General features: G+C 45.4%; 1 protein-coding gene and 1 long non-coding RNA gene across 4 annotated transcripts in view; one reads left to right on the top strand and one right to left on the bottom strand.

Annotated features, from left to right (window-relative positions):
* JARID2 (jumonji and AT-rich interaction domain containing 2) overlaps window positions 1-15,950 on the top strand; it is a 260,932-nt gene that overhangs the window by 186,989 nt on the left and 57,993 nt on the right. For all 3 annotated transcript variants that reach the window (XM_077885784.1, XM_077885786.1, XM_077885785.1), the window contains one exon: window positions 8,116-8,285. In XM_077885784.1, coding sequence (XP_077741910.1) covers window positions 8,116-8,285 — 170 coding nt within the window. The remainder of the gene's footprint in view (window positions 1-8,115; window positions 8,286-15,950) is intronic.
* Window positions 5,373-15,897, bottom strand: LOC144306349 (uncharacterized). Its single transcript, XR_013373421.1, has 3 exons — window positions 14,507-15,897; window positions 11,895-12,014; window positions 5,373-5,788 (listed from the first exon to the last, which is right to left on the bottom strand). It is a non-coding gene; the product is annotated as an uncharacterized LOC144306349 (long non-coding RNA).

The following is a 15,950-nucleotide window of genomic DNA, read 5'->3' as shown; positions in this document are numbered from 1 at the left end:
ACGTATAATAATGAAGTCATGGATTTAAGAGAATTTATTATAGCAATTACTGTATTCAAGTTTAGTTTTATTTTTAAAAAGATATTTTATTTGAATGAGAGAGAGAGAGAGAGAGAGCGCATGAGTGGGTGAGGGGCAGAGGGAGAGGTGGAAGCAGACTCCCCACTGAACAGGGAGCCCGACTTAGGACTCTATCCCAGGACCGGACCGCAGGATCATGAACTGAGCCAAAGGCAGATGCTTAAAACAACTGAACCACCCAGGCACCCCCTGTATTCAAGTTTTATAGATGAAGTCAGATAAGATGGAGCTAGAAGGGACCTCAGTGATCTCCTTTTCATAGTAGTGTATTGCTGTGCCCCCCGCCCCCTCCCACCATGAGTAAATAGAAGGCCAACTTGCACTAGATCGCAACTTAGTTGAACTAAAGCCCGGGTTTCCATACCCCTGTTCTTTCCTTTGTACCACTCTGACCAGGCCAGATTTGATGAGCGGATTCAGTGGACAGCACTTCCTTTAGGTCAATCTGTTTGATCCCAAACTTGATTCTAAATAGCTGACTATGTAACTTAATTAAGACAAATGCTATGGATGTTTCCTGTCCTGTGGTTTGCAGCATAAACAAACTCTACCATTGGTTTATGAGTAAAGCAAGAAACCTGTGAGTGAGGACGGCAAGAGCTCCAGGAACCACATAAATGAGCATTCTCTCTGTAGTGCAACTCTTCTTCTCTGGGAGCCAGCTGACCTCCCTTTTTTGTTTTGTGACGTCCTCACAACCTGGTAAAAGAAATGTTGATGGGAAGGGTGGAGCAGGGTGGGAGGGGAGCGGAGAAGGGCAGGACAAGGGCATTGTCATTGGCAATGCTTCTCCTGCAGTTTGGTGGGGGAGTTGGTCTCTGCACGCCTCTGGGTTCACTTGAGGATGTGTTTATTTTCTCTTTACTATACAGGATGTTTACAGCCCTCCTGTGTGGTTTGCCCACAACTGCACTTGCATTTGAATTTGGTGGGCAGCTTGCCCTGGGGGGGGGGGGTATCCCCTGCACGACCCCCCACAATCTCCAGCACACACATGCACCCGTGCACACACATACACTTCTTACTTCTTTGAGTAGCTGCCAGATTTGTAGTGTGTGTGTGTGTCTGGGGGTAGAATAGAGCGGGTAATTATTTTGGGGATGGAAACGCAGGAAAAATTTTTTTTTTTTTTTTTTTTGAATAGGTCTTTCAGCAAGTTGGCAGAGCTTCAGGCCCTTTTCCCACACCCGCCAAAGAGTGCAGCCATGCTGGTCATTTTGCATTTGCCATACATAACGTGTCTTTTTTTTTTTTTTGAACGGACAGACCCTCCCCTCCCACCCATTCCTCGCTCTTTGTTTAGGATTGAGATGTAATCTAAGTAATTGGTTTTACCAGTTTCGTTTTTAATATTGGAAAATTGAGTTAATAAAATGGTGTTTTGGCAGGACCCCCCCCTCCCCCCCCCCCCCCCGCCCCACACACACAAGGGACCTGCTGGGCATTTCTTTAAATTGCCTTGTGCCCTTGCTCTACTGCCTTCTCCAGCCAAACTGTACACACGCACTGTGTCCTCCTTGGGTTTGTAAACTATCAGAAATCCTGGACGGAAATGGAATTTAATTAACCTAGAAATTGCTGTTGTGCTATATTTAGGGGCTACCCTGGAGATTGAATGCACAGATAGCAGTAAGCTGGTTAACTCTATCCTGTAGATAACGCCAGAGGAAACCAGGACTACCAGTGCCACCCTCTCGTGAGTCTTCTTGACAACGGCAGGCTACCTGGGAAGCATACGAATGCATGCTCAGAGGAGGGCGGGAGGGGGCACAGGGCGGTTATTACAAAACAAAAAATACTTGGTTTAGAACTTAGTTGGCTCTGGGGCTCCTGGGTGGCTCAGATGGTTAAGCATCTGCCTTCAGCTCAGGTCATGATCTCAGGGGTCCTGGGATTGAGCCCTGTGTCAGGCTCCCTGCTCAGTGTGGAGTCTGCTGCTTCCCCTGCCCCTCCCCTCCGCTGGTGCTCTCTCTCTCTCTCAGATGAATAAACAAAAATCTTAAAAGAAAAAAAAAAAGAACCTAGTTGGCTCATCAGTGGAATTTCTTTACAGGTGGTGTCTTGTAATTTATTTAACTTTAAAAACAGTACAAGTCTTTCTTTTGGTGTGTGTCTTTGTTCTTTGAAAGGTACTGTATTTTTTTTTTTTAAATATAACCTAAATAGGAAACATACTTGAAGATTTATTTGGGCAAAATTTTAAGTGATCAAGCAAAATATTCTTTTGGCTGCTAGCCATGACATCTAAACCCCAAATGAGAGCAGGCTCCGGAGAAAAATAATTCCACCTTTTGTGTAGCTCAGGGAGTGGAAGGAGATGGAGGAGGATGGGCCGTCCCCTGGGAGCTTATGCAGCTGGATTCTGCAGTTCACCCAGTCTCTGGGCTGTGGCAAGACCATCCTCTGTGTTCAGTGGATTGTGGCCCATGGGCAGTTGTGTGACAACACATTGACCACAAGGGCATCATGCCTTGTGGTGGGGTGGCATCTTGTGTGGCCTGGTGGTTGAGAGCCAGAACCCAGACCTCACTTGGCTTCTATTTGATGATATTGATGGTGGGCAAGTGGCTCAGTGCATTTTTACCTAAGTATTACCTGGAAATGGTAGAAATGGTGACTATGTGGTAGATGTGTGTAGATTGCTATGAAATGGATTCGTAATGAAAACAGAATCCTGGTTGACCGTTGAGTAGACTTACAGAGGAATGGCCAGTAACTTTCCCGGGGGCAAAACCACATGCCTCTTCCTCTCCCATTCCTGTTGGGTCTCTTTCAGGTCCACCCAGCTCTCTCCCTGGCACCTCTGGATAGCATTCAGTCTGATCAGAAAACATTGCTGTGTTTAACTGTGTGATTCCTCACGAATGGATGGTGAGTTGATCAGTTGTACAGCAGCACAGCAAGAATGCTGTGCCCTCCCAGCGTTGATGGAGGGCTTGTCTTCTGTACCTGGTGACCCCTGTATGCAGGGGAGACCACAGTAGAACGTCGTCTGCAGGCCCCCACAGAAGGGCAGGGGGATGGAATCAGGCTTGAGCTGTAGGTCCCGGGCACCTCTGAAATGGGGACTTCTGTGCAGAGACAGGGAAGAAGTGACCTCCATAAAAAAGGAACAGGCCTGGAGTGTTCTTATAATTGAATGATGAGAAGAAGTCACCCATGGTAAGATAAAGGAGAAGAGCATTCCAGATGGTTGAGAGCAGTTTCAAGTAAGCAAGATCCCTTGGAATATTTGCCTCTGTCTTCAGGCTTTTATTTCTATTATTTCTACACAGAATGATACCTGGGGATCACATTAGTAAGTTGACTTTCATCTCCGCACATTTTTCCCCCTCCTTTTGGGACACTTTAGCTTAAATGGGATCTACCCCAGCAGGGCTGAGTGTTTTCATGACTTAATTTGCATGGGGCTCTCAGACCCTGGAACTTCTAGAGAAGAGGCATACCAAATGGCCTTGCCTATGACAAGACTGAACCTCACCTCCCACTTGGACCCCGTATAGTGTGACAGACAAAACTCTGACCTAAGCACCCAGCATTTGCCTTTTGGTCTTGTTTATCTAGCCACCCAAGCTGTGAGTGGCCTTAGGCAGGTCTCCCCCAGTCAACTGGATGATCTGTGTAGTGGGTGATCTTTGTAAGATCCTTCAAAAAATGAAAGCCTTGGGCTTTAACATTTGTCTCGAACACCAAACACGCAGCAGCCTGTAACTATATCCTCTGAGCTTGCTGTTTGAGTTTTTTCATCTTTTACTTGGTGCGCACAAACAACATATTCACACATTGAGTGGTTTGACCTGAGATCATTTCTCTTCCCTCACCCCCACAGCCCCCACCCTTGATTTTAACAAAACATGGTAAATAAAATGGAACCCACCATGTATTTATTCATCTATAAATATCTTTATTCATGTCTTCCTCCACTGGTTTAAGTGGTTTGATCTGTGTAACTTGGCCGGCTGGGAGAGTTGGATTTAATTGGTTTTCTTGACCTAAGGATATACCCAGGGTTCTAGAATGAAGCCTTCTGTGAAGGAAACTCCCTTCCTTGATTAGTTAATAAAACAAACATGGAAGCGCATCATGCTCTAGTTGATCCTTCTGTGGTTTGGACGAGGAACACACACCCTCTGTACTTGCTGTAGGCTGGCATTTCTGTGGGTCACCAGCAGGCAGTGTAGGGCCATCCTGACTAAACTCAGGGCCCCACAGACTGTTTCCTGCTTGACCCCAGGGACCCCATGATGACTCTGAACCATTTTAGAGTCCAAACAGTATTTTCATTTTCGTGCATCTTCACTCTAGGAATGGAAAGGAGCGGTGCATGTGGTTCTGGGTAAAATGTCAGTCGATGGAAAAGAGTGGGTGAAGTAAATGCCTCAGTTGGTAGGTACGCCAGCTTGCTGTTGCCAGAGACCAGTAGAGCGCAGTCCCTCCACCTCCCTCTTCAGCTGGTGGTAGGTGTCCCCTGTGGCCTGCCTCTCAGCTCCACACAGCACCCTCCTCCCCAGACCTTCAGCACATCTGGGAGCCTCCCACCTCTTATCTTTACAGATTTAAAATAACATGCACTCATTTCCTTGTAGGCGGCATTCTAGAATGAATCACCTGTACCTCAAGCGTTACCCGCACAGCTGGGCATGCTTACCCCCATGGATTTGGCCTCTAAATTGTGTCAACCTAACTCTTTTGTTGTGGGGGGCCAGCACAGCCACGCCAGCAAACACCTCTGTCATCCTCCCGGGACTCTGCAGGATGAGATGCCAAACCGCAGACCTGCACTTTTTTAATTTCAAAATAATCTTCTGGCTGTCGTTTAAAAAAAAAAAAAAAAGATACTGGTTTGCCTCATTGCTCAGTCCCTGCTTTCATCTGGGTCTCACAAATACTTAATCACTGGGGAGTTTGGCTTAGTCCTCTTAGGGCTAATTTACTTGCCTACCATTTTTTAATCTGTTAACTGCTTTATTTTTCATGGTCTCACCAAGAAAGTCATCAGGCAAAAAGTGCTATTTGTTTGAACAGTGGTGGGAGCGGTTCATCTTTAAGGTCCTGAAAGTGTAGAGAATTTTACCCTGTTCGGCTCTGCTGTGTGTGCCTCGTCCGGGTTTATGTGCTGGGCTTCTGTTTGGGCTGTGCTGCCTTCTGCGTCTTGTGCTATTGTGGGCTTTTCAGAAACAATGAACAGCAGCCCAGTCACCTGAGGCAGCATTTCTGTCCAGTTTTTTTCTTTTTCTTTTTTTTTTTTTTTTAAAGATTTTATTTATTTATTCATGAGAGAGACAGACAGAGAGGCAGAGACATGGGCAGAGGGAGAAGCAGGCTCCCCGCATGGAGACTCAATCCCAGGACCCTAGGGTCATGACCTGAGCCAAAGGCTAGGTCTCCCTGTCCAGTTCCTTTAATGCTCAGTGAGGGTCGGGGTCCCTTTTGATGAAGATGGTTTCATGTGAATATAGTGAATTGCCAATTAAAAAAAATAAAAAAGCTTTTTAGGTGGAATCAGATGACCTGAGTATGTCTTTTCCCAGGGAGGGGGCCGTTGCTGGAAGAGCTGGGTAGTTCAGTGTGGACTGTCCACCCTGACGTTGGTGGCATTGCGTTGTGGGGTTCTGGCTGGGGCACGGTTGTCGTGTGCAGCATGGCCCTTCTCCGGACCTTCTCTGGACGTGCTTGCTGCCCGGGATGGGTGCTGCCGCGGGTACTGCTGGAGTTGAACACAGAAATTGAGAATGAGCAGTTAGAAACTTAACAAACTGCTCTTGTGTCTGTAGAATCTAATAATAAATTTGAGCATAGCTTGGCCCTTTTTCCATTTTTTTTCCTCCCAGTTTCATCCTCTTCTAAAAATACCCATTTGCGGAGCACCTGTGTGGCTCAGCGGTTGAGCATCTGCCTTTGGCTCAGGGCGTGATCCCAGGGTCCTGGGATCGAATTCCACATTGGGCTCCCTGCGGGAAGCCTGCTTCTCCCTCTGCCTATGTCTCTGCCTCTCTCTGTGTGACTCTCATGAATAAATAAAATATTTTAAAAATAAAATAAAGATTAAAAATTACCCATTTGCAACCAATAAATAATAAAAAGGGGGCCAAATAACCAAACTCCCCACTTTGATCCTCCTCACAGACAGTTTGAGAGGCAGGACTGTGATGTCTTATTCCCAGCTCCACCTCCATCTGATCCTTCAGTTTCTCCCCGCGGAGGGTCCCTCCTCTGGACTTAGTGGCTTCCTCCGTACACCACTTGTCATGTGTCTCCTCTTACAGCCAGATAGCCGGTTGGTTACAAAACTCTCCATTCTCCATAGCTAGGAGATAGTGGTGTTGCCCTTTTCTCTTAACTGTTTTAATATTTGGGAGTTTTCCTTAAAGTTGTTTGATTTTAGGTGTATAGCTTCATAAGGTGGCTGCTTCGTTCTGGTTACTTCCCAGAGTCCTGGGATGGAGTCCTACCTTGGACTCCTCGCTCTACGGGGAGTCTGCTGCTCCCGCTGCTTGTGCTCTTTCTCAAACAAATAAAATCTTTTTTAAGAAGTTTTTTACAAAGTAGAAACCCAGGTTGTGTGCATGTGCCTGTGTGTGTGTGTATTTTTACTCTACTGGTTCGTTAAATACCAGAATGTTGATTTAACACATGAAGGTATTGTGGTCATCAACAGTTCAAGATACTACGGTTACTGTTTTATTTAATTCAGCCATAGTTAAAGGAAGACTTATTTGGGCTTTACTAATCTGTCTGGTTTATTTTTATAGTTTATTACTCCAAGCAGTTGTGTGTGTGTGGGGGGCATTATCAGTTGCACACAGTGGTGGATTTTGATTTGGATTCAGACCTGTCCCTGTGCCCTCCGGCTGCTTTTGGTTTCTTCAGGTTTGTTTTTCCTGACTCTCAAATCCTATTTGTTGAGTGTCTCTGTGGGCAGGGCTGGCTAGATGGTCTAAGCAGGACCACTGCAGGTTCTTGCCCTCCGATGAACCTGTCACTCCACTGTGAATTGTGATCCTTACAGTGAAGAAAGAGCTGATAGGAGGTCATTCACGATAACTTTCAGGTTAGTTACACATAAAACAAAAATACGGTAGTATTCTTACATGGAGGCAGGAAAAGTAACCACTGGTGGCTGTAGTGTTTGGGGGAAAGTAAAGAAGGTTTCCAAGACTCCTCAGGATTCAGATGATAGGAAGGAGTGTCTTGCATGTAAGATTTTATAAATGAAAGAGCCCAGCTTAAGGACCTATGTGTTGTGACTTGTAGACACCATGGAGAAACGAGGAATCCTTGTCTCTTTAGGATTGGGTTGGGGAAGAGGCCTGACAGGTGGAGTCAGGCCGGTTTTTTGAATCCCTGACTGAGAAGTTTGGACTTGGCCTATAGGTAAAGGATATCCAGAATTTGTATTTCAGATGGACTAGGGAAATAGATCTTGCCTGCATTATAAGCTTTTATTAATGTCATGGGTTTGTGTGGCTGGATTGGGGTCGGAAAAGATTGGAGGTGGGGAGACTGCTGCCAGGGGGTGTTGCCGCCGAGGTCATTGATGTGCAGGCAGGCCAGGGAGGGCGCTGGGTGTAAGGGCACAACAAGAGGGAGATCATAGATGTGTTTTTGACACTATGACGTTGAAGCATACAGTGCTGGCCACATGTGGCAGGATGAATTGCGTTTTTGTCGTTACTCTGGACTTAATTTAAAACTACAGAAACCATTCACTAATCCCATGACCTCACATGCCACATGCAGTGTTTGAAATGCCCAGGCCCCCATGTGGTTTGTGCAGAGGCCTGCGCTCTTGCAGGCACGTTTGTGTCACCCATTTTTATGTCTGTTAAAATATAGCCTTTTAACCAAATTTATTGCCCTTTGCAAGTAGGCCTGTGGTTTATAAGAGTATGAGAGATAAAGCACCTTAATTAGAAAGAGTTTGCTTGAATTAGTCTTTTTCCCCTCTTTCCTATACTGACTTTATTGCTGCACGTAGATCTCTATCCTCCAGTCTCTGCCTCATTCATTTTTAATTTCCCTTCACTTTTGCAGGCCCAGGCTGCAAGCACAAAGGAAGTTTGCCCAGTCTCAGCCCAACAGCCCCAGCACAACTCCAGTGAAGATAGTGGAGCCTTTGCTGCCTCCTCCAGCTACTCAAATTTCTGACCTCTCTAAAAGGAAGCCCAAGACAGAAGATTTTCTGACTTTTCTCTGCCTTCGAGGTAAGAATGTGTTCCCCATCACTTGGGAAGGAGGACCCTAGTTCCAGGAAAAAGGAAGACCTTATTCTCAGGAGTAGATGTGAGCTGTGGTCGGTGTTTCAGACGTCTTTCAATTTCTCAGCCTAATCTCAGGGATTGAGCTTGAAGTGACCAGTGCCATGGAGGTGGAGGGCTGTTGGAGTCCCCATAATTTTCTGTCCTCATTTGACTCTTCAATCCCCATTCTTGGCTTTTCAATGCCGCCTCGCAGATTGTAGTTTCTAGAGCTTTAATGTTACAGCCTGACTTTTCCTGAACCTCACCACCCCGCCATCACCACCACCACACATGTGCTTTATTGACACTGTGTTTTGTTTTGTGACTTTTTTGTTTTCTTGGGGCGTCATGAGTGGAGATTGTTTTCTAGGCTTAAATTTTGTAAAGTCTGTCAGAAGCCACATCGACTAAGCTCACACTCTGCCCTGTACTACTTTGGGAAGAATTCAAGCAGTACTTTCCAAGTACAGTTGACCCTTGGACAACATGAGTTTGAATAGCACAGGCCCACTTCTACATGAGTTTGTTTTGTTTTGCATTAAATACAGTAGCATGTGTATTTTCTCTTCCTTAGATTTTTTTTTTTCTTTTAAAGATTTAATTATTCATGAGAGACAAAGAGAGAGTTGCAGAGACATAGGCAGAGGCAGAAGCAGGCTCCCTGAGGGGAATGTGATGCAGGACACAATCCCAGGACCCCGGGATCACACCCTGAGCCAAGGCAGACGCTCAACCAGTGAGCCACCCAGGCATCCCCTTTATGATTTTCTTCATAGCATTTTCATTTCTCTAGCCTACTTTATTTTAAAAATACAGTCTATAATCCATATGGTATACATAATACTTGTTAATCACTTGCTTATATTATAGGTAAGTCTTTTGGTTAACAGTATGCTATTAGTAGTTAAATTTTGGGGTGTCATAAGGTATACATGGATTCCAACACCCCTAACTCACCTCCATATTGTTCAAGGGCCAACTGTATGTAAATGGTGAAAATAGTGGTCTGTATACATAGACAGGACTGATTCACAGAGTTGCAAGGTCAAGGATAAAATTTCATAATAAAAGTTGAGTTTATATTTGCACGATCTTACTTGCGAAAGTGGTTATTTACAGGAACTAAGTTTGTAACACTTGTTGATGAAAGATGTAGAAGAATGTCATAGAGCTCAAGGAGTCTCTTTCGGCCATGGTAGCTGCAGAGGCGTGTTGGAATAGAAAGCCATGAACCCGGAGGTTCCCTCTGGTGACGTTTGTTGACAGAAGATGAGCCAGAGGAAGAGGTCATTTTGTGGGGGTGGGGCTGGAGGTTTAGAGTTCTGTGCTTAAAAAAGTAGTTTTATGAAGTAAGTTACAGCAAGATTTAAGTACAGTAGAATTTTTTCCCAAATGATTTGAGAATTTCCACCTTGTACTTCATTGCTCCTTAACACATTACTATATATTTTCTTAAATATATTAAATTAGTATTTTTATGTATTTTCTTAAAGTAAGCACATTCTCGGGGGTCTGGGTGGCTCAGCTCAGTTGGTCGAGCATCTGCCTTTGGCTTAGGTCATGATCCTCAGGGTTCTGGGATGGAGCTCCATATCGGGCCCCCTGCTCAGTGGGGAGTCTGCTTCTCCCTCTCCCTCTGCTCCCTCCCCTGCTCAAGCTCTTCTCTCTCTCCAAAAAAAAAAAAAACAACTTTTTTTTTTCTTTAAAGATTTATTTATTAGAGACATAGAGAGAGAGATAGAGGCAGAGACACAGGCAGAGGGAGAAGCAGGCTCCACACAGGGAGCCCGATGCGGGACTCGATCCCGGGACTCCAGGATCACACCCTGGACTGCAGGCAGCACTAAACCGCTGCACTACTGGGGCTGCCTCTCCAAAAAAAATCTTAAAAAAAAAAATGACATTCTCTTCTAATGATGCAAAGTAGGACATTGACAGTGATCCATTACTACTACTTACAAATTCTCATCTCAGATTGGCTTCCATTGCCCTAGAGAGGCTCCAGTTTGGAGTGGGAGGATCCAGGGCCCAGTTGGGCGTTGTTAATTGTCCTGTTCCAGAGCAGGTCCTCCGCAGCCTTTGTCTTTCGTGATCTTGACTCTTGGAGGTTACAGGCCAGTTGTTTTGTAGAAGGACCTTTCATTCCGGTTGTTTTCTCCTCATCAGATTCATGTTTTGTGGTTTTGGTAGGACTAGCATAAAAGTGATTCTTCTCATTGCGTCCTTTCAAGGGGTACACAATTTCAGGCTATCCTTTTATCAATCACTCATTATGGAGGGTCTGTCAGGCTTTTCCAGTATGAAGTTCTCTTTTTCATCCCTTGTAATTTAGAAGTGTTCTGTTTGAGAGGTTCTCTGAATCTTCCATTTTCCAGTTCTCGTTAAACACTATTCATTTTTGAAAATCTGTATGGGCTCATTTCATTCAAAGGGTCATAATCCATTTATTCTTTAAACTATTTTGGGGTGCCTGGTGGCTCAGTCCATTAAGCGTGTGACTCTTGATCTCACCATTGTGGGTTCAAAACCCACATCGGACTCTGTGTTTGGCATGGAGCCGATTACAAATTTAAGTGTGTATATGTGTGTGTGTATTGGTCACATATACGTATTTTTTATGTATATATATATAAATATATATCAAAAATACATAAAAATATATATATATAAATTTTTTTTCCAATCTTCATTGAAAGATTTTTTTTTTTTTTTTAAATACAATCTGTCCCCCACCCCATGGAGCTCCAAACTCCATGAATGAGTTGTGTATTTTACCAACTGAACCAGCCAGGTGCCCCTTTATTGCTATATTTCGTTGTTTAGCTTGTCCCAGATCTCTTCAGTGAAACCCCTACATGCTGGCTTCTTTGGCCTCTTTGCTTGCTCGCTGTCCTCTTCCCAGCCTGGCTGCTTGGTCCATCCGTGCTCCAGGCTGTTCTTGTCTGTTCTGTTCCTCAGCGTTGGAACCACCCACTTCTCCAGGGAGCCTGGTTTTAAGTGGCAGCTGCTCTTGGGATGCCACAATCTGGGCCTGCAGTGTGCTCTCATCTGGAGTGTCATTTCTCTTAGGTGCTCTGTGAATGTGTGCAGTGTATGTGTGTGTACACACATTTGCTCATTTAGTGTATCTAGATGTAGATCCGCGGCTCTGTGTCTATTGAACTCTATGAATTAACATCAATACCTCTGATTTCAGTTTAACACCAATGGGTTCATTCCGGTTTTCTTCCTTTCCACGGTAAAGACAGAGACCTGGCTTTTGTTATCCATACTGTACTTGTTCATTTGGTCGGTGTTTTTCCACCGTGGACCCCCTGCCCTCCAATCTCTGCTGCCACCCCTTGCTCCACCACATGGAACTCTTCTACACATTCCTGGCTCTGACACTCCTTATTTGGCTGCCCCACTTGTGAACACCCTCCTCCTTCTCTGGCTCTGACACCCGACCTGGGCCACCATGGTTACTCCTCCCTCCCTGGTCTCTCTCCCAGCGATTTGCTTTAGGAATTACTCATTAGGGATTCCTGGGTTGCTCAGTGGTTGAGTGTTTGTTGGCCTTTGGCTCAGACTTACCTTTGGCTCTGGTCATGATCCCAGGGTCCTGGGATCGAGTCCCACATCAGGCTCCCTGCAGGGAGTCCACTTCTCCCTCTGCCTATGTCTCTGCCTCTCTAATGAATAAGTAAATAAATTCTTTAAAAAAAAAAAAATCACTCGTTAAAGATGGGAAAATGAAGAGTTAACATTCACTTTGGACAATATAGGCTATTGAAAGTTTTCAGACTCTTGAGACACAAAGTAGAATAATTTCACTTAGAAATTGTCTAGCAGCCAGAGATCTCTTGGCCTGGACCAAAGGGAAATGAGGTAGGTGGCTCATCTACTTTAGGTTTTAAAGAGCTCCCTGCCGAGACTCTAGTGATCCCAGGGGGTTGAGGGTTGGGGGGGAACCAGCATGAGAGGCTTGCATCCTGAGTTGGCTGTGAAGGAAAGAGAGGAGCCTGAGCAGTGAGCCATGCTCTCCTCTCTGATGGAGAGCCCAGGTGCTCAGAGCAAGGAATCTGAGCCAAAGGAGTCTCTGAAAGGGTTAACTATGTCAGCAGCAGCAGGTGGTTCAGGTAAATATTGTTCACTGGTGGTGAAACTGCCTCTGTGTCATTGTGGCATCTTATTGCAGTTGGAGCCAGATTTAACTTGGGGCTGTGACTTCCTATGTCCTTTTCTTTAGGGAAGGGATCCATGATCGTGTTCCTTCAGGATGTCAGAAAATTGGCTGTTGAGAACTGAATTTAGTTAGGAAAGTTTTTTACTGTGGAGTGGGTGCAGCTCGTTTTTTAGAGAGGGATTTGTGCTGCGCGTACCTGTGTATGCATTATTTTTAAGAATGCCTCTGTGGTTTGGCAGATTTGGAGAAGGATCTTTTTTTTTTTTTTAAGATTTTATTTATTCATTCATGATAAACAGAGAGAGAGAGGCAGAGACCGAGGCAGAGGGGAGAAGCAGGCTCCATGCTGGGAGCCCGACGTGGGACTCGATCCCGGGTCTCCAGGATAACGCCCTGGGCCAAAGGCAGGCGCCAAACCGCCGAGCCACCCAGGGATCCCCTGGAGAAGGATCTTAGTGAGGCATTCTGTTTGCTCAGGTAGATGGCATCCAGGGAAAAACATTACCCATTCCTGGCTTTGACGTTTTAAGGCTCCAGGTAAAAGAGAAGCATGTCACATGGTAGCCACAATTTACGTTGTGTTGTCAGATGGAACAAAGATTTCAGGAAGTGAAGTCTAGGTGGTGTTTAAAACAATTGTGTAAAAATGCTCTGAGCTTTGGAAATGTAGTTCTATGTTTATCAGCCAGGTAATAAAATAGGTTTTAATATTTGGTTTTAGTTGATAAACAGGAAGGGTTTGACACACAATATTGTACTCTTACTATATGGAGGTATTAAAGTTTGAGTCCTGGGCAGCCCGGGTGGCTCATCGGTTTAGCACCACCTTCAGCCCAGGGCCTGATCCTGGAGACCCAGGATCGAGTCCCACGTCGGGCTCCCTGAATGGAGCCTGCTTCTCCTTCTGCCTGTGTCTCTGCCTCTCTCTGTCTCTCATGAATAAATAAAATCTTTTTTTAAAAAAAATAAAAATATTTTTAAAAAGTTTGAATCCTCTTTAGCTTTTTTTTTTTTTTTTTTTTTTTTTTTTTAAATCATGTTTTTGTGAGGTCAGGAGTACTTAATCTGATATGGCTCCAGAAGCCCCAAATGATAGGTGATTCCTCTATGGTACCTTCCCAGTCCTGGAAATGGTGTGGATCTTGAGCAGTGTGATTGCTTGAGCTAATTAAAACTCCTACTTTGATGTGAACAAGGGTTAAACAGATCCCTGCTGCAGTGGTACTTGAGTAATTTTCTTAATATTTGAAATTAAGAAAGATAGTGTTAGCATTTTCTTTTTTCCCCATCAGGAAAGTATTTCATGTTTTCCTAGGGAACATCAGAAAAGATGGGGAAGTAGGCAAAACAATAAATCCAAAATACTCTCCCTTGGCTCTCCCAGAAGACAGCCACTGTTAACCACCTCTGTGATGAAAATATTACTGAGCCTTCCTTGTGTGTGTGTGTGTGTGTGTGTGTGTGTGTGTGTAATGTGTTCCCCGCCCCCCCCCACCCCCCCCCCCACCCCTCTGTGAACCTTACTCTCTGCCAGAGAACTGCATTTCGTTTTCATTTGCATAGTCTGCTTTTGCTGCCTAACAGTATCCCATTAGTACCTGTTCCATTTTTTGGAGTCTGTCATCATTGATCAGATTCCTTGTTTACACTTAGACGTATTTCTGACTTTCGGTTTCAGCAGCTAATGTCGTGCATCCACAGTTAGGGCTTTGCCTTGTCTTCCTGAAGTTAGCAGCTGGGAGCGTGGCTAACACCCTCATACCTGCATTCTAGGGCTTTCTTCTTGGGTTGCTGATTCCATTGTGCAGAGAGCTAGTCAGAGCCCCAAACTCTAGGTTCCCCATAAAGACCCCTGTTGGCTCCATCAGCCTTGGGGGAATTGACGGGCACTGTTGGGGGTAAAAATCAGCCTTTCATAAGCTCTTTATTTAGATGGAGAAGAGTCTGGCTGCAGAAGTAATGAAAGAGTCAAAGACCTGGAAGTGTTTGTTGCCGAGGAGTACAGGGCCCCCAGTATTACCTGTGATCCTGCTGGTGCTAATTTGGAATGTGGAAGAGAATAAATCCCAAGCTTGAGGAAGAGATGGCGAATGGAGGTCTTGAGGGATCGTTGATTATCTGTGCACAGTCTCCAGCCAGCCTGAGAGCATGCCCTCACCTCCATCAGGTGTTTTCAACAAAAACCTGGGTGGGTGGGGGGAATCTCCATACCATTAATAACACCAGGATTAGCATGTAGATGTGTAAACATACCAGCCAGTCTTTCAGAGTTAAAAAGCCTTAGCGATTTAAAAAAGCTGCTTCCAGGCCCTCAGAGACTTTCAGCTAAGCTCAGCAAGGCTCTCTCTCCTTTCCTATTTAAGATCAACACCTAAAATTTCTAAAGGAATGGAACATGGGATAAATAGTGCAGCCGGGCCTGAAGTGTTTGCCCTGCAGTGTATTTATCCTTAAGTAGCTGCTTTGAAGGGGGTCCACATGTCTCCTGCCAGAGGCATAATTAGTATCTTTGCCTGGTACCCTCGTGGAAGGGGCCGTGTGTGGTGTGCTGCGCCCAGCAATTGAGACCATAGCCCGTTATCCTGTCACTGCTCACCGCTCTTAATGAGTTGGGTCATCTTCTCTTTGTTTGGTGACTATGATTATTAACAGATTAAAAAGCTTAACACAGTAGAGTAGTGGCAGGTTAAATGATTCTCTTATTTACATTTTTCTCTTTATGGGGCACTGCAAACAAGGGAGATTCCCAAAGGGGATTCTTGACGACCCCCCACCCCCACCCCAAGGTTGGTTCTCCTGATCACAGTGGAGCATCACAGACCTGCAGGGTGGAGAGCTCCTAAGTGGGGGGTGGGACAGGTATTCTTGGTAAAGGAATAGCACTGTCAGTCTTTGTGAAGCAGTGCTTTCTGTTTAGGGACTTGCCTGCCTTTTGTTCCCAGAGTCTTAGAGAATCTTCAGTGATCAGCTGTCATTCAACTGCTAATTAATTCAGAAAGCCTTTGTTGAACCCTTTTTATATGCTAGACACCTAGAAAACAGATGAGAAATTGGGAAAGCATAGATGCTCACAAGTGGAAGATGCCTGGGCAGAGGTGTGTACCATGTACAAGCCGGAGGTAAATGGCCCTCTGAGCAGGGCTGCCTTGGGAAGGCTGTGCAAAAGAAGGAACACTTGAGCTGGCTTTGTGGGAGGGAAGTGGGGCTGGCCCCTGCTGAGGCATGGATTGGTGTTGGGGTTTGTTGCTTGGGAGGCCTCAAGTTAATGCAGGAAAGTGAGCTGTGTCCACTTCTGCAGGCCTTGGGCTAGGTACTTGGGCCCCACTGGGGCTGGGCATCTGACAAAGTGATTTACCACACCTGGGCCTTTCAGAAAGTGATTCTGGGAAATGGCTTGAGGCTGCAGAAAGTTCTTCCGGGGGGGGGGGGTTGGGAGGGATGGGGCGGTTGTTGAAGCATCCATG

Source organism: Canis aureus, chromosome 37, assembly GCF_053574225.1.
Source record: "Canis aureus isolate CA01 chromosome 37, VMU_Caureus_v.1.0, whole genome shotgun sequence".
Classification (NCBI taxonomy): domain Eukaryota; kingdom Metazoa; phylum Chordata; class Mammalia; order Carnivora; family Canidae; genus Canis; species Canis aureus.
Note: the sequence above shows the minus strand (reverse complement) of the source record. Positions and strands in the feature narration are given on the sequence as shown.